Raw genomic sequence first — 26,309 nt, forward strand, 5'->3', positions numbered from 1 at the left:
TACTTTAAAGGAGTAGTGTTAGTAGATCTTCTTCCCTTTATTTAAAGAAGGAGCATGATTTCACAGAAGTTGCTTTTGAGTCTAATTCGTCTTGGAAAGATTTAAGCCTGTACCTAACTTTCCATTGACATTAATGAAACGTGTAAAAATGTTGCCTGGATCAGGCACAAATATTTAATGTCCACACAAGCGTCATTTTCTTTCCACATTCTCTTTACAACTTAAATGTTAAATTTATCACTGATTTTTTTAAAACATTGGTTTGATGTTCACATTAATCCGTTTCAGTAGCTTCAGATTTGGAGCTACTATAAGACCTCTCTCTTTTGGTTCACTTTTGGTTAAGTCACTTCCGGGACAAGCTAATGTATTCATTTTTTTATTCAGTATGTATCTTGCTCTTCCTTCAGAGAGGGTAAGGCAGCACACATGGAGTTATCCAGTATCACCTTCTTAACAGCCCTGTAAGGTTGTAATTAAGTAGGTCCCTTGATTAGTCAGGAGAAATAGGTAACCTACATTAAGTATATTCAAATTAACATGTGTCAAGATACATTAGCATTTTATTAGTTATTCTGTTAAAGTGATAATAATAATAATATTTTTTTATTTATACCCCGCCCTCCCCAGCCAAGGCCGGGCTCAGAGCGGCTTACAAGCAATAATAAAAACAAGATGAATGATTACAACTTAAAAACAAAAATAAAATACAACATTAAAATAATGGAACATTAAAATATTAAAATGTAGCCTCATCGCAGGAGGAGAAGGAAAAGAAAGAGGGAAAAAAAGAGAGGGAGGGAATCAAATTGGCTCCAAGCCAAAGGCCAGGCGGAACAACTCTGTCTTACAGGCCCTGCGGAAAGAAATCAGATCCTGCAGGGCCCTGGTCTCATGAGGCAGAGCGTTCCACCAGGCCGGAGCCAGAGTTGAAAAGGCCCTGGCTCTGGTTGAAGCCAATCTAACTTCTTTAGGGCCTGGGACCACTAAAAAAGGTAAAGGTACCCCTGCCCGTACGGGCCAGTCTTGACAGACTCTGGGGTTGTGCGCCCATCTCACTCAAGAGGCCAGGGGCCAGCGCTGTCCGGAGACACTTCCGGGTCACGTGGCAGCGTGACAAAGCTGCATCTGGCGAGCCAGAGCCGCACACGGAAACGCCGTTTACCTTCCCGCTGGTAAGCGGTCCCTATTTATCTACTTGCACCCGGAGGTGCTTTCGAACTGCTAGGTTGGCAGGCGCTGGGACCGAGCAGCGGGAGCGCACCCCGCCGCAGGGATTCGAACCGCCGACCTTTCGATCGGCAAGTCCTAGGCGCTGAGGCTTTAACCCACAGCGCCACCTGGGACCACTAGGGTGTTGCTATTCATGGATCTTGAGGCTCTCCGTGGGGCATACCAGGAGAGGCGGTCCCGTAGGTACGAGGGTCCTAGGCCGTGAAGGGCTTTAAAGGTCAAAAGCAGCACCTTAAATCTGACCCTGTACTCCACCGGGAGCCAGTGCAGCTTGAAAAGCACTGGGTGAATATGCTTCCATGGCAGAGACACCGTGAGGAGCCTCGCTGCAGCGATCTGTACCCGCTGGAGTTTCTGGGACAGCTTCAAGGGCAGCCCCACATAGAGCGAATTACAGTAGTCAAGCCTGGAGATGACCGTTGCATGGATCACTGTGGCCAGGTCGGGGCGGGAAAGGTAAGGGACCAACTGCTTGATGCGGCGAAGGCGGAAAAATGTCGCCTTGGCTGTTGCTGTAACTTGCGCCTCCATGGAAAGGGAGGCGTCTAGGATTACACCCAAACTCTTAACGGAAGGCAATGGCACTAATTGGGCCCCCGCAAGAGAAGGGAGTTGGTCCCTCATCCCCATGCCATCCCGACCTAGCCATAGGACCTCTGTCTTCGAAGGATTTAGTTTCAATCGGCTCCCACGAAACCATCCAGCCACAGCTTCCAAGCATCTGGTCAGTGTGTTTGGGGCCGAGTCAGTGTGGCCATCCATCAGCAGATAGAGCTGAGTGTCATCAGCATATTGGTGACAGCCCAGCCCAAAGCTCCGGATAATCTGGGCAAGGGGGCGCATAAAGATGTTAAAAAGCATTGGGGAGAGAATTGCGCCCTGCGGCACTCCACACACCAAGGAGCGGCGCGACAACATTTCCCTCCCTAGTGCCACCCTCTGTCCCCGACCAGAGATGAAAGAGCACAACCAGTTACGGGCTATGCCCTGTATCCCCACATCTGCGAGGCGGTGGTCCAGAAGATCATGATCGACCATGTCAAAGGCTGCTGACAAATCTAAAAGGATCAGCAGTCCTGACCCGCCTCAATCCAGTTGTCTACGGAGATCATCTGTTAGGGCAACCAGAGCCGTCTCTGTCCCAAAACCAGGACGGAAACCGGACTGAAATGGATCTAATGCCGATGTTTCCTCCAGAAACCTACCAAGCTGTTCAGCAACTGCTCTCTCAATTACCTTACCCAGGTATGGAAGATTTGAAACTGGGCGGTAATTGGATAGGTCTAAGGGATCTAATGAAGTTTTTTTTAAGAGTGGACACACCACTGCTTCCTTCAGTTCCCCTGGGAATGTCCCCGAGGATTGAAACCTCATTGCTAGAAACCTTTGCAAAAGCATTAAAGTGTTCATTGACTTCTTTATTGTTTTTCTGCAGCCCATGGGTTTCGGATGGAGGAGGATGTTGACCTTGGTCCTATAACTCATGTGTCAGTCACACTAGATGGGATTCCAGAGGTGATGGAGGTTCACCAAATCCAAGATGCATTTGCTGAATCACCAAGCACTCTAGCACTTGAGCAACCAAAAAAGAGAAAAGGTAAGAAATGTGATTATGTGCTAAACATTCTCCTACAAATGGAATAAGTATGTGCATGTTTATAATATCCATTGAACAATTGGAAAAATAATCCAAATTAGCATAGTGGCTCATCAGTAAAGCAGAATGATCACATCTATTAGCTAAGTAGATGTGTTTGATGCTGTTTTATATTTCAATTAAGATATGTTCAAGAAGAAACATTTGATTATTTTAAGATGATGATAACAACAACAACAACAACAACAACAACTTTTTATTTATACCCCGCCCTCCCCAGCCAAGACCGGGCTCAGGGCGGCTAACAACCAATAATAAAAACAAGTTGATTAAAATACAATTTAAAAGATTAAGATACAACATTAAAACAATTAGGGAGCAATCTCATCATAGGAGGAGAAAGGAAAAAGAAAACGGGGAGGGAATCAAACTGATTCTGAGCCAAAGGCCAGGTGGAACTCTGTCTTACATGCCCTGCGGAAAGAGATCAGATCCCGCAGGGCCTTGGTCTCAAGAGACAGAGCATTCCACCAGGCCAGAGGCAGTGTTGAGAAGACCCTGGCTCTGGTTGAGGCTAATCTAACTTCCTTAGGGCCCGGGACCTCTAGGGTGTTGCTATATATGGACCTTAAGGTCCTCCATGGGGCATACCAGGAGAGGCGATCCCATAGGTACGAGGGTCCTAGGACGTGAAGGGCTTTAAAAGTCAAAACTAGCACCTTAAATCTGACCCTGTACTCCACCGGGAGCCAATGCAGCTGGAAAAGCACTGTGTGAATATGCTCCCATGGCAGAGACCCCGTGAGGAGCCTCGCTGCAGCATTCTGTATTATTATTATTATTATTATTATTATTATTATTATTATTATTATTATTTATTCTAAGATAGAGACACCATGAACTGAACTGTTTAAATTCAGTACCTACCTACTCTGATTCTTGGGTATTTTCAGAGCAGAAGCTATAGGTTAGCAACATGTTCAGCCTACTTCAATTCTGCAAACCTAAAACTGATTTAAAATGCAGAGAACTCTGGAAACTCCTTCCTGGTGATTGAACTCCACACAGGTGGCACAAATATTGAAAGTACATCATTTAATTGGGGAGGCCATGACTCCATGGTAGAGCAGTTGCTTTCCATGCAAAAGTTCTGAGTTTTAATCCACACCATCTCCAGGTAGGACAGTGAAAGCATGGAAAGCCATTGGCATTCAGTGTAGACAGTGCTGAGCCAGTTGGACCAGAGGTCGGATTCAGCTTATGGCTCCTTTCTGTGTTATTTGTGCTGGTGTGAAGCCTATGTGTTTAGGTACCTCTCAGCTGATGCATATGCCTAAACAGCATGCCATCTGTGTGAAAGCCCATCACAGGGAGGTGCTTCTTCCTTTTTTAAAGTACATTCCAGTTACAAGGCAAGCAAAGTGGAAGGAAACCAGTGTGGCTGCATAAGGAGCTTACAGATGAGCTGAGAGTTAAGAAGGGCATGTATAAGAAACGGAAGAAAGGGGAAATGACAAAGAACGAGTAGCCTAGAGTTGCAGGGGGAAAGTCAGGCTGACTAAAGCTCAGAATGAGCTCAGGCTTGCAAGAGAGGTTAAAAATAATAAAAAAAGTTTATTTGGCTATGTCTGAAGTAAGAGGAAGAACAAGCAAGTGGTAGGTCCTCTGCATGGGGAACATAGAGAAATGCTATAGGGTGACAGAGAAAAGGCGGAACTCCTCAACACCTACCTTACCCCTGTCTCCACCCAAAAGGAAAGTGATGCCCAAATTGGTGATAACAGAATAAATAATGTAAGGAGGGAGCTATAGCCCAAGATAGGAAAAGAGGAAGTAAGGGAACACCTAGCTACTTTAAATGAATTCAGATCACCAGGGTCTGATGAGCTGCATCCAAGGGAGCTTATGGATGTAATTTCAGAGCCTTTGTCTATTATATTTGAGAATTCTTAGAAAACAGGTGAGGTCCCTACAGACTGGAGGTGGGCAAATGCTGTCCCCAGGTAACTACCAACCAGTGAGCTTGACATCAGTACCAGGAAAGGTCCTAGCACAGATAATTCAGCAGTCGCTCTGTGAGCATTTAGAAAAGGATGCTGTGATTACAAAGACCCAGCATGGGTTTCTCAAAAATAAGTCATGACACACCAATCTGATTTTTTTTTTTATGGAATTACAAACTTGGTGGATCAGAGAAATGCTGTGGACATAGTATATCTTGATTTCAGTCAGGCTTTTGACAAAGAAAAAATAAAGACTTTCTTGAGGTTATTGTTAGGTGGATTTGTAGCTGGTTGACTGACTGAACTTAAAGAGTACTCATTAATGGTTCCTTGTCATCCTGGAAAAAAGTGACAAGTGGGGTGCCGCAGGGTTCTGTCCTGGGCCCTTTGTTGGTCAATGTCTTTATAAATGACTCGGATGAAGGAATTGAGGGGATGCTCATCAAATTTGCAGATGACACCAATTTGGGAGGGGTAGCTAATGCCTCAGAAGAAAGAATCAGAATTCAAAATGACTGTAACAGATTGGAGAACTGGGCGCAAGCTAACAAAATGTATTTCAGTGAAGACAAATGTAAGGTTCTGCACTTAGGCAGGAAGAACCAGGTGCACATATATAGGATGGGGGACAATTGGCTTACTAGCAGTACATGTGAAAAGGAACTAGGGGTCTTGGTGGACCACAAGCTTAACATGAGTCAACAGTGTGATGCAGCAGCAAAAAAGAGCTAATGCTATTCTTGGCTGCATCAACAGAAGTCTTAACGTCCAGATCAAGGGAAGTAATAGTACCACTGTATTCTAACTTGGTCAGACCGCACCTGGAATAATGTGTCCAATTTTGGGCACCACAATTTAAGAAGGATGTTGACAAGCTGGAAGGTGAGCAGAGGAGGGCAACCAAGATGATCAAGGGTCTGGAAACCAAGCCTTATGAAGAGTGTTTGAAGGAAGCTGGGTATGTTTAGCCTGGAAAAGAGATGACCAAGATAGCCATCTTCAAATATCTCAAAGGCCGTCACGTGGAGGCTGGAACAAACTTGTTTTCTCCTGCTCTGGAGGGTAGGACTCGAACCAATGGCTTCAAGTCGCAAGAAAGGAGATTCCAACTAAACATTCGAAAAAACTTTCTGACAGTAAGAGCTGTTCAGCAGTGGAACAGACTCCCACGAGAGGTGATGGATTCTCCTTCCTTGGAGGTTTTTAAGCAGAGTGGCCATCTCTCATGGATGCTTTAGCTGAAATTCCTGCATTGCAGGGGGTGGGACTAGATGACCCTTGGGGTACCTTCCAGCTCTAAGATTCTATGATTCTTAGTCTCCAACATGGCATGAGCCATAATGATGGGTAGATTCAACTAACGAGTTGCATCAGTGGAAGCCCTGCATAAGTCCTTTCTGTTGTTACCCAATGGAGTTTCTCCCCTTGCTCTGCACAGAACTGTGTGCAAGCCGAAATGCATGTGCTGACAGAATTACCACCTTAGTGTGACGTTGAATTCCTCCCATGTATATGTTTAGATATACATATAATATAAATTGATAAAGATGATTATACAATAATCACATGGTCAAGTGGTTTAATAAACCACATGACATGTGCTCGTTTTGTACAGTCACATAGAATCATAGAATCATAGAGTTGGAAGAGACCACAGGGGCCATCGAGTCCAACCCCCTGCCAAGCAGGAAACACCATCAGAGCACTCCTGACATATGGTTTCAAGCCTCTGCTTAAAGACCTCCAAAGAAGGAGACTCCACCACACTCCTTGGCAGCAAATTCCACTGTCGAACAGCTCTTACTGTCAGGAGGTTCTTCCTAATGTTTAGATGGAATCTTCTTTCTTGTAGCTTGGATCCATTGCTCCGTGTCTGCTTCTCTGGAGCAGCAGAAAACAACCTTTCTCCCTCCTCTATGTGACATCCTTTTATATATTTGAACATGGCTATCATATCACCCCTTAACCTCCTCTTCTCCAGGCTAAACATGCCCAACTCCCTTAGCCGTTCCTCATAAGGCATTGTTTCCAGGCCTTTGACCATTTTGGTTGCCCTCCTCTGGACACGTTCCAGTTTGTCAGTGTCCTTCTTGAACTGGTGCCCAGAAATGGACACAGTACTCCAGGTGAGGTCTGACCAGAGCAGAATACAGTGACACTATTACTTCCCTTGATCTAGATGCTATTGATGCAGCCCAGAATTGCATTGGCTCTTTGCTTCCATTTCACTTCTCCCTTCAGGCAAGTGAGGAAATCAGATCAGGAAGTCACAGTTGACCTAGTTTCCTGTTACATGTGTACCGGGAACCATGATTAATGACTTCCAGACCAGCCAGGATTGTGTTGTGCAAATGTGGCCAATGTGTAATAATGCTTAGCATTCATATCAGAAATGCGGCGGGTTGCCAAGTACCTCCTTGTTTACATGAGATGGGAACTGGGGACATCCTGGCACATTACCATGCTGACCATGTGGGGAAATGGTCAATCACCCTTGGTGGGGTTGCGCTACCACTGAAGGCAGCCTGAGGATGCTTCCAGATCCATCTTCATCATTGGAGGCCCAGGCAGCCTCAGTGTCTAGAAGCATCTTTTTCGAACTGTGACTGGAACGGTGGCTTGAACCATTCTGGACCACGAGAGCTTGACCACAGTAGTTCAGGCACTGGTGACTTCAAGATTGGATTGCTTCAATGGACTCTCTGTGGAGCTGCGCTTACGCTCTGACCCAGAAACCGCACTTAGTGCAGAATGCTGCTGCATGGTTGCTAACAGGAGTGAGGCCTTGTCAGCATAGAGCATCTCTGTTCCAGGATCTGCCCTGGTTACTGATTTTGTTTCCAGGCCAAGCTTAATGGCTTGGAACTTCTTTACTTTTTTTACTTTACTTTATGCTTACCTCATATGCTCCTACTCATCTGCTTCAACCAGCAGAACTGGTGCTGTTACAGAGCCACATATTACTTGCTTCATGTTTGTAAGAAAATGATCTTTTAGTGCAGCAGTACCTGCACTTTGGAACTCCCTGCCTCATGACATCAGGCAGGCCCCTTCACTGCACTTTTCTTGGTGCCAGTTAAAAGCTTTTTTTAATGCAAGCCTATGTAGATATGTGGAGTGTTTACATGTATTTTAATCTGGTTTTAGGCTTATCATTGATTTTAATTATTTTAAATAATGTTCTTAATAGTTTTTATTAGTTTTTACTGATTTGATTGTTTTATTCTTTTTGTAAACTGCTGTAGATATTGATGTTTTACTCTTTTACTGTTAATTTTAATTGTTTTAATCACTTGTTTTTAACTTTTTATTGGTAATTTTAATATTTTTGTAAGCCATTTACAGTTTTTATTTAAAATCAGTTGATGCGATAAATTAAAAATAAATAAAATATTGATTCTTAGATGCCTATTTAGCTCATTGCTAAATGGGATAAATATAAATTATCAGAATTTAACTAGCAAAGGCTTATTGCTAAGTTTTGGATAAATTATTTGGAGATCCATAATTGGGAAGGTATTTGTCCCACAAAATAAGTACTGTAAAATCATTGACTTGGACTCCATTGGTGTGCTGGGTCCTTGAACTGTTGTGATCTTATCTAGCAGTTTGGTTGTTTTAAATCTGACGTGCCGTGGGTTCGATATTCAGTGAAAGCATTGGTTGCCCTATGTCTGTTTTATAGTTTCAGTGTGAAAGTTCATACAACAGTCATTTTATTTCAGGGAAGAAACCCAAAGCTCCGCGACCAGAATCTCCTACTCTGACTCCAAACATATCAGTGAAAAAGAAAAACAAAGATGGGAAGGGTAAGCATCGGCAACGTGATCCGACGCCTGTTGATAGAGCTGAGTATATAACGATTCTGGATAATTGGGAGTCAAGCACAACTACTACTTCAGCAGGGCTGCTTCATTCTGATCATAGGGTTTAAGAGGCAATGAGAGGTGTTTCTTGTTTCATCTGAAGTGAATTTGCCATCTACAGTGATAACAGTAAATAAGATAATTGGGAAATTGCCCTTGCCTCATTCCATGGCAAGTGCTGCTTTTTTGTACTGCAGGAGTACACAGGTACCCACTGCTGGTACTTTCTGATACTAAGCCACACTGTATTTTTAAGTTGTTGCTGTTGTTATTAATTAAGCTTACATACTGCACCCAAGAATCACAGGGAGGTTTACAGTATAAAGGTGGCTTTTCCAGGGTGTGTGTGTGTGTGTGTGTGTGTGTGTGTCTGTGTCTGTGTCTGTGTCTGTGTGTCTGTCTGTCTTACAATGGACTCTGCTCTGTGCCTGTCAGATAATACTAGTCTAAGTGAAGAATAGCAACACTATGAACTATGAACAAGTTCTGTAATGCTTGTGAGCTCCTTACGATATAGACTGATTTGATCCCATGTAAAATTCTCTACATAGTGCTACTTTTGTGGAGACTCTGGGCATTATTGAACTTGATGGTAGAGAATCTGCAAATGTTACAGCCTTGACATGCTCACTCAGAACCAAAGTATAATAGTTGGATTCAAATACTTTTGCTTTTTGACAATATGTTGAAAATGATCAACATAAAGTTGGAAAAAAATTGGACAGCTTTGTTGTCCAAGAGCCCGTTGAAATAGGTTTCTGCAAAGATAAGGGAATCCTCATTCTGCATAGGTGGCCCTGTGCCCTCTTGAGGCAACCCCAAATATCTAAGGAGGTCAATCCTAAATGTGGGGGGGGGTGCAGTCAAAGGGACTTATTTCTCTATTGGTGGTTTTGCGGCATCATCAAACCTTTTTTAGAGTGCTGACTTCAAGGAAATGAGCACTACTTGGACTTAGGACTTAGGACCCCACCCACTCAAGATTACCCGAATGATGAGCCTTTCTATTGGCAGCTGCCCGTATGGAGATAGCCAGATGCTGGGAAACTAACTATGGGCTTCACATCGACTCTTGGTGTCCCAGAGTAAATGGCATTGGCTGTCAAAGCAGCAAGGGACAAATACAATCCCTGTTCCTTTTATAACTTTTGGCAAGTGTTTACTGAATAGAGAAATCATACAGATTGTGGCAGGAATCTACCCAGCACTCATGGGAAAATGTGGCATGATATTTAGAGTAATCAGATGAAACTTTCATAGAATGAAAGTCTGTCATTCTATTGGGTAAACAAACAAACAAACCATTGTATTGCAAAATGTGACTCAGCATTATTGAAAGCAACACAATGGCCAGAAACACTTACAGTATAGAAAACTTTATGGAATAATGCAAAACATGAAAACTATCAAACCGAAGTCTCTGAAAGTCCTTGAATAAGTCACGGTGCCAGACTTTACCCAACGAAAATCAAGTTTGTATAATCAGCAAATGTCCAATTCTGATATCCAACTCTGAACTCTGCTGAACAGTGTTTCCGGATAGTAACTACTGTTTCGTTCAGTTCTTCACCAGCCAATTAGTTCAACAAACTCTCGTAAGTACAAAGATGTGTAATTTCTTCATTATCTGAAAATAAAATATACAAACAATGACCTGCACATACATAACAATAACTTCAAATAGCGTGGAAATTATAAACTGTAACATAAAAAGGTTACATACCCAATCTTTTTTTGAATTGATATAATATACATGAGAATGAAAAATACTCTGGAACAGTGCTCATACGATTATGTAGTCACTGTTACTAACATCATTTTTTGAAAAATATATATAGCCAGCCCCAGGTGATACTGATAACAAGGAGACTGAGCTTAAAGCCACAGTACAAAGTAACAGCAAGGATACAGATAATCAAATAAAACATTTGAGGTCTAATTCCGAGTTAAGTCCCCCTGGATGAATGGATTGAAACAAAAATAAAACGGGTTTCTTGCTGCCGTAACTGATGTTCATAATCTTTTCTGATACCCTTTGTCCCCTGATTCACCCATAAAATTGTAAATAATAAATCCGTATCTGAATGGTTGTGGGAAACAAAATATTCTACCAGAGGTGCCTCCATATTGGCGTTACATATGCGTGAACAATGTTCCCCAATCTGAACCCCAACTGCTCAAAGTGGTGGAGCCTATATACAATAGATTACAAGGACATCGAATAAGGTAGACAACGTCTCTGGTCTGACATGTACTAAATTGACAAATAACAAATCTGAAATTAGTTTTCTCATCATAAATTTCTTTAATCTGTGAAGAAAAAGGGCAGGATAAACATCTGCTACATTTGTGGTGACCAGTGGGCCCAGAACTACTGATGGTATATTATAATTCTTTCGGAATTCATATCCGTGTGTACTAACATTTCCTTAATTGATTTGGTTCGTCTCAGGCCAATCAAAGGAAATTCATTACAACCTGGTACATCCCAGAGTGCATGCCAATGTTTGCATAGAATTCTAATGATTCTATCTACATGAGTGGTATATTATAATGAACCCATAATGCGATTTTGAGACAGAGAGGTGGCTGTGGTACTATGGAAGAAAAGAAGGGTCCCAAAATCCAGGATAATTTATTTGAAGTTATTGTTATGTATGTGCAGGTCATCGTTTGTATATTTTATTTTCAGTTAATTAAGAAATTACACATCTTTGTACTTACAAGTGTCATTTTATTGGGACAAGTTATTTGTTGTTTACTGCGGTAACAATTGTTTTCTCAAAATGTGTCTTTCTGAAATTCTTTTTATTCATTTATTTTAGGAAACACAATTTACCTTTGGGAGTTCTTGCTAGCTCTGCTTCAGGACAAAGCCACTTGTCCGAAGTACATAAAATGGACTCAGAGGGAAAAGGGCATTTTTAAGCTTGTGGATTCCAAGGCCGTGTCGAGGTTGTGGGGAAAGCACAAAAACAAACCTGATATGAATTATGAAACAATGGGCAGGGCTCTCAGGTAGGTAAACTTACGATCATGACAGAATATACTCAGCACAAAATGTATATCATAAGGGGGAGAGCATCCTAAGCTAAAACAATGTTAAGCACTAATACTAGTAAATATTATATACAGATATACAAAAATACTTTGTGCGGAGCTCACCCCGCTCTCCAAAACAACAACCACACTCCCAACCTAATGAGGATAGAGTCTGATCAGTGAGCCTGCCATGCTGACTGTTGGGAGGGAAAAGATTGAAAATAATATTAACATTCTAGAAATATTAATACTGTGGTTGAATCAAGACTAGCTAGCGCTGGACTAGTAAGACATGGCTCACAATCTTCCTCTCTTAGCATTGATACCGGCTGTTAAATGAATCATGACCATCTCAGGCCCACAACTGCATTTTTGTTTGCAGTGTGGCTTCATAAGCCCAGGTGGATCCTGTTCTGTACTTTGAGCGGAATGTCCTTGGTTGCATGAAGACCTTTCAGAATATGGAGAGTGATCTATTGGGGGAAAGTACTTGAGTATTCAAAGCTCATCAAGAACAGAAACAGCAGGAAATGAATTGTGTTCATTCTTTTAAAAGTGCATATTGCTGCATTAATCTGTTAGTGTTAAAACAGTATTTTAGGTAGAGTTTCTCCAACTTTAAGTACAGTCGTACCTTGGTCGATGAACACCTTGCGACTCAAACGTTTTGGCTCCTGAATGCCGCGAACCCGGAAGTGAGGGTTCCGGTTCGTGAACGTTCTTTGGAACCCGAACGTCCGACACAGCTTCTGCAGCTTCCGATTCAGTGCAGGAAGCTCCTGCAGCCAATCAGAAGCAATGCCTTGGGTTTTCGAACGTTTTCGAAAGTCGAATGGACTTCTGGAACAGATTCTGTTCAACAACCAAGGTACAACTCTATTCCTTTGTGTAATCTTTGGTGTGTTTTCCTACTTCAAATAGATATTATTACCAAAGAGGCATTCTGGCCAAAGTAGAAGGACAACGTTTGGTGTATCAGTTTAAAGAAATGCCAAAAGACCTTGTTTACATAGATGATGAAGATCCAAGTTTGAGTACAGATTCCCCCGATTCATCTTTACAATCAGCACCTGCTGGTAATAGAAACCAAACGGGCAGGTCTAAAACGTCTTCAAATATGGCACAAAAAGGAACATCAGCTGCTGTTTTAAAGACTTCGGTCAGCTCCAAGTCTGCCAGGCTTAAGCAGCCCATTGAAAATTTTCAACAGCAGCTGCCCACCGTGACATCAGAAGTGTTGAGGACGGTGCAGCCTAGTCAGCCAGTCCATCCAACTCAGCTTTATCGGACAGTTCATTTAATGCACCCCGTGCAACCCATTCCAGAAGGACACACAGCTGTGAGCAGTAACATGCTGGAGGAGAACATAAGGTAAGAATGCCAGAACAGGGCACCTGGGACTGCTGGGGGCAGCTAGCTTTAACAACAACAGCAACAATCATCATAATACCCCACTTTTCCCCCCAGACAGGACTCAAGGCAGCTTACAGATAAGAACAAGAATCACTAAAAACATGGAAAAAACCAATTAAAAACCAATTAAGAGAACTAAAACTATATACATATATAAAATCTGTTTAAAACATACAAATAATTACAGTACCTAAACTGTTAACCAGAAACCATTTTGAGTTTCGTCAACAAGTCACTTAAGCAAAACCTTGGGTTACCTTGACTTTGTGAAGATGTCAGCTCCCAGAGAGAAGCTCCCAGTCTCTTTGCTCCCTGCTGCCACCAAGCAGCTCCTGCTAAACAGGTCCACAACAGCACAAGGCTTTGAACTTTGAAAGTCTGTTCCAAGCCCTAAAACAGACAGATGTGTACCTTTATTCCTCCACACTGTGCAATGACATATACCTTCTGGGTGGCTCACAAAAAATTAAAGGAATAAAATACAATACTAAATATGATGATACAGATGATAAAAGTTATTATTGAAGGATGAATAAGTACAGCAATTAAGAACATGCATATAAAATAAAGAACAAACCCCGATTTGAGAAGCCTATAATTTTAAAAAGATGGGAGGGTGCTACATTGACAGGATGCCACCACCACAAAGGCCTTTTTCCTAGGAGCCACCCATCTCACTTCATTTGCCAAGGGCACTTGAAGCACGGGCTCCTCTGATGAGGATGTTAAGGATCAGAGAAAATATTTTTTTTTAAAAAGTAACTTGGCCTTTAAAGTTGTTAAGAGCTTTAAAAGTATGCAAGCATCACTTTAAATTGAGCCCAGAAACTTAACTGGGATCCAGTGCAGCTGGCAGAGCTGGGATGTAATGTGGCCAAAATAATATTGGGAGCATATTCTGGACCAACGGCAATTTTCAGTGCTTTTTAAAAGTTGGCTCCATGTCTAACCCATTGCAAAAGTCTAAATGGGTGGTTAGCAGGCCAGATAGGACTGCATCTGGCTTGTCATGCATAGACCAGGACACTAGGAAGATGTGAAAATAAGATACCTAAAAGTGGAGGGCAAATTTGCACTTCTCTCTCAAATGGTTAATGTACATCCAAGGCACCCAGAAATTTAGAATTTGGCACATATGTAGTCCAGAACCCAGTGGCTACAAGAAAAAGTTTGAAAATTAGTCATTGTTCCCTCAAAACTATAATATTGGGGTTATGGTGCTCACCTCACAACAAAAAACAAGTTGCACTGAATAACTGAAACATTGGCTTGGGAATTCTGTTCCTCCTCCAAACTTGGATTGGGGGTGGGGACAATTCCAATCAAAGCCCAAAACACAGGCTGTTGCTTTCAGATGCAAACTTTTATTTACTTATTTTCACACAGACTTCACTGCTGGTCAGTGGGCATTAGAGATAAAAATCTGTGAATATGGTTAGTCCAGAACAGCCGGTTTTGAGGGGCCTCACAATGCCTAGAAGTGCCATGCTTGGTGTCGTGGTTCTGCTGGGCTGGGCTGGGCTTGCCTCCAGAGTGCCTCACAGCCGACACAAGCAGGGAGGACTGAAGTACAAGGCAATGGGATGAGAGGGGAGCAGTATTGGAGGATGGCATGGAACAAAATGGAATACAGCCGTACCTTGGTTTTTGAACAGAATGCATTCCGGAAGTCCATTCGACATCTGAAACATTCAGAAACCAAGGCGTGGCTTATGATTGGCTGCAGGGGCATCCTGCAGCCAATCGGAAGCTGCGCCGGACGTTCAGCTTCTGAAAGAACGTTTGAAAACCGGAACACTCACTTCCAGGTTTCAATCGTTCGGGAGCCGAAATGTATGAGTACCAAGGGGTAGAAGGAGGGAGAGAAATACAGAACACTCCCTATTTTGAGGTTTATTTTTAAATTCCTCCTTACAGAACACAAACACATCCAGGCACACAGACTTTGCTATTTCTTGAGTCCTTTGTGCAAAACCAAGGAACTGTTAGTTATTGAAGCTGGGGAGGATTTTTGATGGGGGGGTATTTTAAGAAGATAAACAGTCATGCCGAAGTGTTTCCCTACTTTTTTGCTGCTGTTTTATTTAAGGTGTCTTTTGTAGCCTTTGAAAAATGGAATCAATTACCCATTCCAAAAAGAAAGCATCAAAAATATGCCTCTGCAGTTTTTTTGCATTTGCCTTTTTCACCAGGGGGATATTTTAAACATCCATCCTCACTTCTATTTGCAGAAAGTAACTTCTAGGGTAAGAAGTGTGAATAGAGGATTCTGGGTCTTTTTCAGCTTTGTGATGCCATGGGAAAAGTCTTACAATGCCAGAAGAGCAATAATGAACCCTACTCTCTAAATTTGCTCTCTGTTTGAATATCAGCTGACACCAGCCACTCCCTGCTTCTCAGCTATCTTAAGGCTTATGCTGTGCAGAAATGAAAAAGGCCTTCATTGGAATTCACCAGTGTCTGATGCCCATTGGGAGCAGCAGGGTGGAGACAGCGAGGCCAAGAATTGGCAGGCGGAGTCCTCTGCTCCTAGCTTTGTCCCTGTCCTCCTTCTCCCTGCTAAGTTCTGCAAGGGCAAAACTGAGATGGAGGAGGAGGAAGCACAGGCAGAACTCTCTGGGCTCATGGTAAAAGTAATATTTTGATACTGAACAGATTTGGGGAAAGTTACGGTGGTCAACTGAGTTACTTCTATTTTGGATGAACAAGTAGATTTTATTTCTAAATTGTGTTCACAAAGATTCAAGATATTTAGTTTTAGTTTTAATGTGTGAAGAGTCTCGTCCTCTTCATTTGTCATATTCCTCACAACTACTTTAGTTTTCTCCTCATCCTCAACATCGTTTGCTTTAGGCTGAAAGAGAGTTTGGTGTTTTCCAGTGATTCCTCATTTGTTTGATGCTTTCCAGTGAGTCCTCATTAGGGAATTAGCATTGGCTTTCCAGGCTGAAGGCAAGTTCATTGTCATGTGGCTTTCAAACAGAACAATATTACAAATGCATTAGAAGTAGGGTGGGGAAATGTAATTATTTTTGCCCCTCTTAACAGGACTATCCAAGCCCCAAGCCAAGTTCCGGTTGTTGTGTCCCCAGGGAATCACCAGCAGCTGCATACAGTAACACTCCAGACAGTGCCTCTAACCACAGTGATAGCCAGCGCAGATCCAACATCCACCACAACACCCCAAAAGTTTATTCTACAAGCCATCCCAACTTCACAGCCCATGACTGTGCTTAAAGAGAACATTATGCTGCAGTCTCCCAAGCCAGTCTCTCCTCCTTCATCCATTGTCTTCAGTCCTGCTCAGGTTCACCAAGTTCTCACCAGCAACGTGCAGACCATTTGCAATGGAACAGTCAACATGGCTTCTTCTCCATCCTTCAACACTGCTACCCCCGTGGTAACTTTTACGCCCAGCAATTCACACGTTGTTGCTCAGCCGTCCAACACTGTGATCACTTCCGTCATTAAAGCTCCAGAAACGAAACCAACTGTTATACAAGGAGTGATAAAATCAGAGGCAGAGGATAACACCGTGGAAGAATGCAAACACTCAGAGCAAGGCTTCCAACAGCAGCCTTTGATGGTGGTGGTATCCAACTCCAATGGTTTTCCCTCTTCTGTGCAAATTAAGCAAGAAAGTGAACAGTTGGAGCAAAGTTCATACAAGTAAAGGTTTTTTGTGTGTGATGGGACTTCACCAGCTGTTTATGTATCATTTGATTCCAAAGCAGGCATTACAAAGCTACTTTAATTTCTGAAATTAATTTAGAAGTAATACGATACACTTAATTTCAGTGTTTTGTTTGCTAAATGATATAAAATATTAATGTTTAAAAATGCAAGCTTGAAGGAATATGGCATTTATCTTTTTTAGATCACTGTCTAAAAAATCTTAATTTCATACACTTCATGCATTATTTGTCTATCTTGCTACCTTGCATAATAATATAACCATTGCTGTAATCAGTGCTTTAAAATAATAAATTTCTACAAAGATGTTTTTCACCCATCTATGTGATTCTTTTAGCAAATTCCAAAGATTTGTTTAATGCCAGTGAACTAAAATACTTTTGTTTTTATATGGACAAACAAGCGGACAGTTGGAAATATCCTTGTTTCTATTGTGTTTTGCACCAACTACTTCGTTGTGCAAAATGAAATATACCTCCCAGCCCAAGAAGATACTAATTTACAATATGCTTTTGTTTTCATAATGCGGATATATTGGGTATTCCCTGTTCACCAAAACTGAAGTTATCATTACAGGTGCAATTATTTTCAGACGACTTCAACATTCAAGCTTTAAAAAATGTGTTTCCCATTATTTTTTAGGAAGGTGAAAAAAGAATTGTATGATTTATGAAAGTATTTTGAGATTAAAATGTTTCTATAGAACTACAGTTTTCTATTGTAAATATGTAATTTAATTTCTCAAAGACTTTTTCAAAATTTTGTTTCCATAGAGCAATATTTTATAGATACAAATAAGATCATTATGTTTAGAGCTCTAAAGTTATATGTATTCAGATATTACAGAGTGGATTTGTATTTAAAAAAAATTTAAATTGTGGAACCCTTCAGAAGCTTTTTTGTCTTTTGTATTTTAATTGGTTTATTATGAAAATAAATCAAGTACAACATGTTTATATGTTTTTGTTTGTGAATCTAGTTGTCTGGAGAGATAAATTTGGCATGCATTACCATGTAGAACAGTTCAGGATAAAAGAGTCTTGGTAAATAAATTCAAATACAGTACAGCAAATAATGAAGTGTCTTCACCAATATGGCTATCAAATACACTCAGCATAAAAATAATTTTTGATCCCCCAATATTGGTAGGTTGCATCCAACGCTTCACAGGTGACCTGCTCATGCAACAGGACTTCTCACTCCTCTCCAAAATATTCCAGTATTGTGTGCATACTGTTGACTGATGACTCTTCTGCACTGTCGTCCACTCCTACTTATCCCCACATTGCAGTGATTTATGACAATCCTGCATTGTTATGTACTAAGCAGGCTTCTAACTAGCAACTTCCAGAAGCACAACTTTTTGTGGCAGAAACAACAAAGTATACAATTGTATACATTTAAGCTGGTACCCCTTGCATCTCCTGGCAATTTGGCTCCATATAGCTGCCAATGGATGATAACTCTTCATCTGTCTAATGGGCTCTAGTTTGCAAAAGCTTATGCCATGATGAGTTGGGTAAGTGTTTTAAGATAGCACAAGAACATGTAATACATCAAAACAAGTGATTATTGTATAAAGGGCTGATGTGAAATAGAGCTTAACTATACTCCTCTCCCTAGTCATTTTCTATCAGTGGCAGTTTTCCATTCCAGGGGTGGGGGAACACCTCATGGGCACTGTGAAGCTTTGATTATCCTTGGAGCATGGTCACTGAGTGTTGACATCCTGAACCACAGGGTACCTGGCGGCAAGCCGCTCTGGAGTGCATGATCCCACATCAGATGTTAGTGTGCAGTCCAGCAGGCCAACAGGTCCAAAGTCCAGTCAGACCAGGTTCCTGTCTTTGCAGCTGATAAAGGGGTCAGGGCACTGGGAGGTCAGTCCCACACAATCACAGTCCCCAAGAACTTCCTTGGAACATCCAAGCGAGGGTCCAACTTACATGGGAAGTTGGGCAGACACAGCACCTCCGCTCTGTTTCCATTTTATCTCTTGTCTGCCGATTGCAGCCTCTGAGCTTGATGGGGCAGGTGACCTCACCTGTTCGGAGCCTACTCCAGCTGGGGAATCACACACTTCCTCCCAGAGCTAATGAGCCCCAGCCGGTCAGTTAGGGAGCTGGGCTGTGGGCCCTTGCCTGCCTCAGCTTCCTAGCAGGTCCCTTCCGCTGCTCTTTATGCCTTGGAGTCCTCCATGATTGTAGAGACGGGCCTCTCTGGTCCTGCTGCTCTGGTTCCTGTGCACTGACCCCCACCATCCTCCATCTGCCCACGAGTACTTCCTACACCAACCTCCTTTCCCCATCCTCAGCTTCCCCAGGTGTGTCCCAGCCCCAGCTAAACCCCTTGCCAGGATCCTCTTCCTCCTTTTCCTCCTCCCTGTTGTCCTGCCAGTTCATGACAGTGAAAACCCCTGCAACAGTGGCCTTGTAATCTTAGTCCCATAATATATTTTTTCCGTATCTCAATTCTTTTCTTTTTGCTTTCCTCACCATTATTTTTCCTTTGGGATGTGGGTAAAAGGAAGAAAAAAAGAAGACTCAAAATACAGCATTTAAAGCAAATATGGAAACATGCACAGCTGAATCTATAGGGAAGTTTGTAGTGGAAAAGATAATTTGCCTACAGCATTTGCTTGTGCACCTGTCATTTATCTCCACTGCAAAGATAATAAACACAGAAGGAATTCCTCAATTTTGGTTTTCAAGAGCTAGCTCTTGTTTTAAAAATACTTTAAAGTTTTGGGCAGAAGAGAACGGTCGACAGAAATCAATAGCTATATCTAATCTTTTACTAATTATATGACAGGCTGGCAGGTGCATGCCCTCCAACATTTTCGTCCCCCAAAATGGGACGTTAGGAGGGGCACACCTTCCTCTCCTGCTGTCTGGTGCTCATCGGCTCTGTTGACTCGCTCCATTCCAGGATCCAAACACAAGCCAGGATTGACTTCTGTGATCTGAAATGTCCCACTTAAAATGGGACACTTGCAGGATATGCAAGTGCACCCCACCACCCTTAAAACAACAACAACAACAAATAATAATAATAATAATAAAATTGAAACAAAAGGAAGCAGGAGTAGGGCTCTTTCTAGCTCCCCACCCTCAAGGATATTTTTTTAATGTATATATTTAAAAGTACAGCCAATCTGCATGCAAGTCACTGGAGGCTTCTGCAAAAACAATCATTTTAAACGGGAAAGAAGCAGAAAGAATCTGTTATTGGCAGATTTTATGAGACAGGAAAAAATGCCAGAACTTCAAGCTCCAGAGGTGTATAAGGGAGCCATTGGAGCACCCCACAATCGCCTAACCTTGACTCCCATAGGTTCAGGTCTTCAAGCAAGGGACTTCAGCCAGGAGATAGAAGCAAACCAGCAGCCAGTAGGCTTTGCAACACCACTTCAAACTACCACATAGAAGCAGAGAGAAGCCCCAAACAATGGTTACATCCATATTCCCAAAATAAATTTCCAGAAGCAGCATCAAGACATCATAGATATGTCCCAGAACAATGTGTGGTCTTGGGTAGAACCTGAGATCCAGGCATGCCCGAGTCCATCACAGTACAAATAAAAGTATTTCGTTTCCAGATCCCTGTGTCAAGTCAGATACACCCATTTGTGTCTCTGGGCTTCTTCCCACTATGGGGCAGGTAGGCATTGGGACTGACATGGTCCTGTCTGACACGCCCATGACTCCTTGCGAAGGCCCTGTGGACCTGGGCTCTCTCGCCGCCCCCTTACACCTCGCTTGGAACTGAGGAGATTTCTTCGGGATTTCTAGTTTCCCCATCAGCCAATTGCGACAGTTGGGCGGGAGAGGGGGCGGGGGCGGGTCTCGCGCCCTCCTTCCAATTTCCCGGTAACTGGTACGGAAAATTTCTATAGCTAGGCAAGATTTCAGCCAAATATATATTATGCTTTGCATGAGAAAGCCTCGAAATGATTAGCTTATAATGTGAAGCCACGTAAATTTAGAACCAGAACCAGATGAGGGTCGGGAGCTTCAGGAGAGAAGCTCTTTTCAGCCATCTTTTCAGCCAAGTTTACACGACGGGGAAGATCTCGGTGTCCTTCCCGCCCAGAGGCGCCTCCCCCGCGGGGGAAACGGCGCGCGTCTCGCGTCCTCTGACGCTCCAGGCGAGCGGCGGGCGCTCGGGCGCTCGCTGATGGCGTCGCCGTGACGCCCCGCCCCTTCCCTCGCCGTAAAGAAAACCGAACCAAACTCTTGGCGCTCTCGAAGTTTCCGTGGCGTCGCCAAGATGGCGGAGTCGGCGGGGCTGGGCGTGTTGCGGTGAGCGGCCTGGTCCCCCCCCCCGGCTCCCCTCGGGGTCCCCTGTCTGTCTGTCTGTCCGCCTCTGACTCTGAGCCTCTTTCCCCTCAGGCTGCCGGACGGAGACGTCGAAGGAGACCCCGCCGGAGCCGCGCAGGTGAGCGCCGCCAGCCGGGGGGCGGGGGGGGGGAGGCCGGGCGAGAGCAGGGAGGCTGCCGCGCTTCTTCCTCCGCCCCGTCTCCCATCTCGGCTCACCCGCCAGCTCCTTAGGCGGCCCCGCCGGTCCCTTGGCCGCCTCCCGCTTTTCTGATTGGAAGGGCCTTTCAGGCCCTCCCCTCCCTCTGGGACCCGCGTCTCTCGGGGGGCTTCTGAGCGCCAGATCTCGCCCAGGAGCATCTTCAGCTTTTCGAAATTGCCCTCCTTAAAGTCCAGAGTCTGTGTCCGACTGGGCTTAGCTTTCCCTTGCCTCTATATGGTCATTTTCTCGCGACTTTCCACTGCATCAATCAGTTCCTTCCTGTTGGTGAGGACCAGGTCCAAGATAGATGATCCCCTTGCTGGTTCTTCCACCTTCTGGGAAATGAAATTGACAATGAGGCAATGGAGGAATTTGTTGGAAGTCTCCCACGACTACTGATCTTTCTCCTTTTTGAATGTTTGGTCATCTGCCCTAGGAAGGAGTCATCCATGTCTTCAGTTTGGCTTGGAGGTCTTTAGCAGACCCCCACAGTAAGGTCACTGTTGTTTCTCTCTCCTACAATTTGTACAATAAACTCTCAATCTGCTTTTCATGCTCCAGGTCATGGATTTCTTCAAGAGTGTAGACTATCTTTACATATGACGCTGCTACTCCTCCCTTTTTGGTCTATTCCTTTAAATGTATTGATTGATATATGCAGCCCATATGTTTATATTGGAACATATCCAAAACCCTGGATGACAGCCCCCAATGCTTTTATGTTGTTGTTGTTGACTCTTCGTGACCCCATGGACCAGAGCACGCCAGGCACTCCTGTCTTCCACTGCCTCCCGCAGTTTGGTCAAACTCATGCTGGTAGCTTCGAGAACATGATTTTCGAGAACATGAATGCTTTTATAGACATTAAATAGCATAGGAGAAAGAATGGACCCTTGTGGGACCCCACAGTCAAGGGTCATGGGGCTGGCACTCCACAACATCCAACAAAATCCTAATATTACTTGCTGGTAGTGACCTCATAGGAGGTAGTGACTTAGGAGTGCAGCTACTGTAATACAGTACAGTGGTACCTCAGGTTAAGAACTTAATTTGTTCTGGAGGTCCGTTCTTAACCTGAAACTGTTCTTAACCTGAGGCACCACTTTAGCTAATGGGGTGCCGCGCTGCCACCACGCAATTTCTGTTCTCATCCTGAAGCAAAGTTCTTAACCCAAGGTACTATTTCTGGGTTAACGGAGTCTGTAACCTGAAGCGTGGTGCCACTGTACTTCCAATTCCCACTCCCTTGAGCAGCTTCAGAAGGGCATCATATTAAATGACACAGTTATTCTAATAACCTATTAAACTAATAATCTTATTTTAGTATAGGCAACTCCTGTTTTAGGCACGTCCAAACGACATATGATTGCACACATGTGCAAGGCACTAAACCTGGTAGTAGCCTCAAAATATACTAAAGATACCATGAAAACTACTCCCACTGTTACAATGAGTTTTTGGAAGTAACCTCTCCCCCCAAAAGCATTTTAAAGACTGAGATCATAAATATCAAGGGAGGAACTCAACAGTGCTTGCCAGATGAAACAACCTGCTTTCTTAGAATCATAGAATCATAGAGTTGGAAGAGACCACAAGGGCCATTGAGTCCACCCCCCTGCCAAGCAGGAAACACCATCAGAGCACTCCTGACATATGGTTGTCAAGCCTCTGCTTAAAGACCTCCAAAGAAGGAGACTCCACCACACTCCTTGGCAGCAAATTCCACTGTCGAACAGCTCTTACTGTCAGAAAGTTCTTCCTAATGTTTAGGTGGAATCTTCTTTCTTGTAGTTTGGATCCATTGCTCTGTGTCCGCTTCTCTGGAGCAACAGAAAACAACCTCTCTCCCTCCTCTATGTGACATCCTTTTATATATTTGAACATGGCTATCATATCACCCCTTAACCTCCTCTTCTCCAGGCTAAACATGCCCAGCTCCCTTAGCCGTTCCTCATAAGGCATCGTTTCCAGGCCTTTGACCATTTTGGTTGCCCTCCTCTGGACACGTTCCAGTTTGTCAGTGTCCTTCTTGAACTGTGGTGCCCAGAACTGGACACAGTACTCCAGGTGAGGTCTGACCAGAGCAGAATACAGTGGCACTATTACTTCCCTTGATCTAGATCCTATTGATGCAGCCCAGAATTGCATTGGCTTTTTTAGCTGCCGCGTCACACTGTTGGCTCATGTCAAGTTTGTGGTCAACCAAGACTCCTAGATCCTTTTCACATGTACTGTACTGCTCTCAAGCCAGGTGTCACCCATCTTGTATTTGTGCCTCTCATTTTTTTTGCCCAAGTGCAATACTTTACATTTCTCCCTGTTAAAATTCATCTTGTTTGTTTTGGCCCAGTTCTCTAATCTGTCAAGGTCGTTTTGAAGTGTGATCCTGTCCTCTGGGGTATTAGCCACCCCTCCCAGTTTGGTGTCATCTGCAAATTTGATCAGGATGCCCTTGAGTCCATCATCCAAGTCGTTGATAAAGATGTTGAATAAGACCGGGCCCAAGACAGAAACCTGTGGCACCCCACTAGTCACTCTTCTCCAGGATGAAGAGGAACCATTGATGAGCACCCTTTGGGTTCGGTCAGTCAGCCAGTTACAAATCCACTGAGTGGTAGCATAGTCAAGACCGCATTTTACCAGCTTCTTTACAAGAATATCATGGGGCACCTTGTCAAATGCCTTGCTGAAATCAAGGTAGGCTACATCCACTGCGTTCCCTTCATCTACCAGGCTTGTAATTCTGTCAAAAAACGAGTTCAGGTTAGTCTGACATGACTTATTTTTCAGAAATCCATGCTGACTATTGGTGATCACAGCATTCCTTTCTAGGTGCTCACAGACTGTTTGCTTAATGATCTGCTCCAGAATCTTCCCTGGTATTGATGTCAGACTGACTTGGCGGTAATTATTTGGGTCCTCTCTTTCCCCCTTTTTGAAAATAGGGACAACATTTGCCCTCCTCCAGTCTGCCGGGACTTCGCCTGTTCTCCAGGAATTCTCAAAGATGACTGCCAGTGGTTCTGAGATCACATCTGCCAGTTCTTTTAATACTCTTGGATGCAGTTCACCTGGCCCTGGAGACTTGAATACATCTAGACTAGCCAAGTATTCTTGTACTATCTCCTTAGTTATTCTGGGCTGTGTTTCCTCTGCTGAATCCTTTGCTCCAAATTCTTCAGGTCGGGCATTGTTTTCTTTATCGGAGAAGACTGAGGCAAAGAAGGCATTGAGGAGTTCAGCCCTTTCTGTGTCCCCTGTTTGCATTTCACCATCTTCTCCTCTGAGTGACCCCACGGTTTCTTTGTTCTTCCTTTTGCTACGAACATACCCATAAAAGCCTTTTTTGTTGCTTTTAACCTCTCTAGCAAGCCTGAGTTCATTCTGTGCTTTAGCTTTTCTGACTTTGTGTCTACACGTGCTGGCTATTTGTTTGAATTCCTCTTTGGTGGTTTCCCCCCTTTTCCATTTTTTGTACACATCCTTTTTTAATCTTAACTCAGTTAAAAGTTCTTTAGATAGCCACCCTGGCTTCTTTAGGCACCTTCCATGTTTCCAGCTCATTGGTATTCTCCCCCTGTGTGCAGTTCTGGGGGTTCTCCCAACACTCTAGAATGGATTTGGGGGATGGAGAGAGGCTGGGAAAGCCCTCTTGCAGGAACAGGAGCCCTTGTGCTGACTTCTGCTGTTATGCCGAGTTAGTGCAATCTGGCCCCAAGACTCTGCCAAATTCCATGTTACAATTCTCTGAGGGGTAATAATTTATTATTATTTTTCAATTTCACTAAAGTCCAGGCAAAACCCAACATATTAGAATCATGTTGCTCCATTTATCATCTACTACATTTATTATCAGGTGGTGCTGTGGGTTAAACCACTGAGCCTACGACTTGCCGATCAGAAGGTCGGCGGTTCGAATCCCAGCGACGGGGTGAGCTCCCATTGCTCGGTCCCTGCTCCTGCCCGCCTAGCAGTTCGAAAGCACAAGGTACTGCTCCTGCAGGAAGGTAAACAGCGTTTCCGTGCGCTGCTCTGGTTCGCCAGAAGCGGCTTAGTCATGCTGGCCACATGACCCGGAAGCTGTATGCCGGCTCCCTCGGCCAATAAAGTGAGATGAGCGCTGCAACCCCAGAGTCGGCCATTACTGGTCCTATTGGTCAGGGGTCCCTTTACCTTTTACATTTATTATCCACCATCCAACTTGCCTAATAAGGTGACAGCTGGGAAGTTAATACCTCACTATTCCCTAAATAGCGACAGTTATAACCCAAACTTTTCTTATAGCTATACATAGCCACCAAAATATGTATGAAGACTATATCGCCCACATGTCCAACATCAAGCACTTGATAACTTAGATCTTTTCACAAGCATCTAGTATATCTGAAGTTCCACCCACGTTTCTGGCATCAAGCACTCAGTCATATTTTTTGAAACCTTAAATTTGTTTGTGGATTTTAATTGTGCTTTTGCTGCTATTTTATTTGTACTCGACTTGGAGAGCTTTTTGATTATGTGCTTTATAACTACAAAAGATGTACGATACAAAAGATCAGGCACGTCCAACTTCAAATAGGCTGCGATCTACTACCCAGGATCATAAACTGGCAGTGATCTACCCATTGTCATTGAAGGGACAAGGAGTGTGCGCAGGGTGAGTGTGTGGAAAGAGGTTGCTAAGGAGGGGGGAGTTTAAGTTGGGGGGGGGAAGGAAAGGGAGGCAAAAGTTCTCTTTCCGAGGAGCCAGTCGGCTTCTTTCCCCATCCCCACCCCAAGCCAGCCCTTTCTTAATTTCTCTCTACCCCCTTAAGCAGCTCTCTCTCCCCATCCCCCATCCCTGTCAAAGAGAGCCACGCAGCTGTTGGATCCCAATCCTGCCCACCCAGGGGAACCGAGCAGCTGATGCTGTTGCTGGTCCTGATCCCGCCTTCTGTCAGAGACAGC

The 26,309-nt window shown here is 43.6% G+C and overlaps 2 protein-coding genes across 5 annotated transcripts in view; both read left to right on the forward strand.

Moving 5' to 3' along the window:
• The window catches only part of ELF1 (E74 like ETS transcription factor 1), a 78,890-nt gene extending 61,089 nt beyond the window's left edge, over nucleotides 1–17,801 (forward strand). For all 4 annotated transcript variants that reach the window (XM_083748638.1, XM_083748640.1, XM_083748639.1 and 1 more), the window contains 5 exons: nucleotides 2,669–2,830; nucleotides 8,559–8,642; nucleotides 11,525–11,717; nucleotides 12,663–13,112; nucleotides 16,203–17,801. In XM_083748638.1, coding sequence (XP_083604764.1) covers nucleotides 2,669–2,830; nucleotides 8,559–8,642; nucleotides 11,525–11,717; nucleotides 12,663–13,112; nucleotides 16,203–16,827 — 1,514 coding nt within the window. In that variant the 3' untranslated portion in view covers nucleotides 16,828–17,801. The remainder of the gene's footprint in view (nucleotides 1–2,668; nucleotides 2,831–8,558; nucleotides 8,643–11,524; nucleotides 11,718–12,662; nucleotides 13,113–16,202) is intronic.
• Nucleotides 17,802–20,847: 3,046 nt separating this feature from the next.
• Nucleotides 20,848–26,309, forward strand: part of SUGT1 (SGT1 homolog, MIS12 kinetochore complex assembly cochaperone) — a 48,309-nt gene continuing 42,847 nt past the window's right edge. The window contains exons 1-2 of the mRNA XM_083748677.1: nucleotides 20,848–21,148; nucleotides 21,239–21,284. Coding sequence (XP_083604803.1) covers nucleotides 21,117–21,148; nucleotides 21,239–21,284 — 78 coding nt within the window. The 5' untranslated portion in view covers nucleotides 20,848–21,116. The remainder of the gene's footprint in view (nucleotides 21,149–21,238; nucleotides 21,285–26,309) is intronic.

This window comes from Podarcis gaigeae (assembly GCF_964106915.1).
Source record: "Podarcis gaigeae genome assembly, chromosome: 7".
Taxonomy (NCBI): domain Eukaryota; kingdom Metazoa; phylum Chordata; class Lepidosauria; order Squamata; family Lacertidae; genus Podarcis; species Podarcis gaigeae.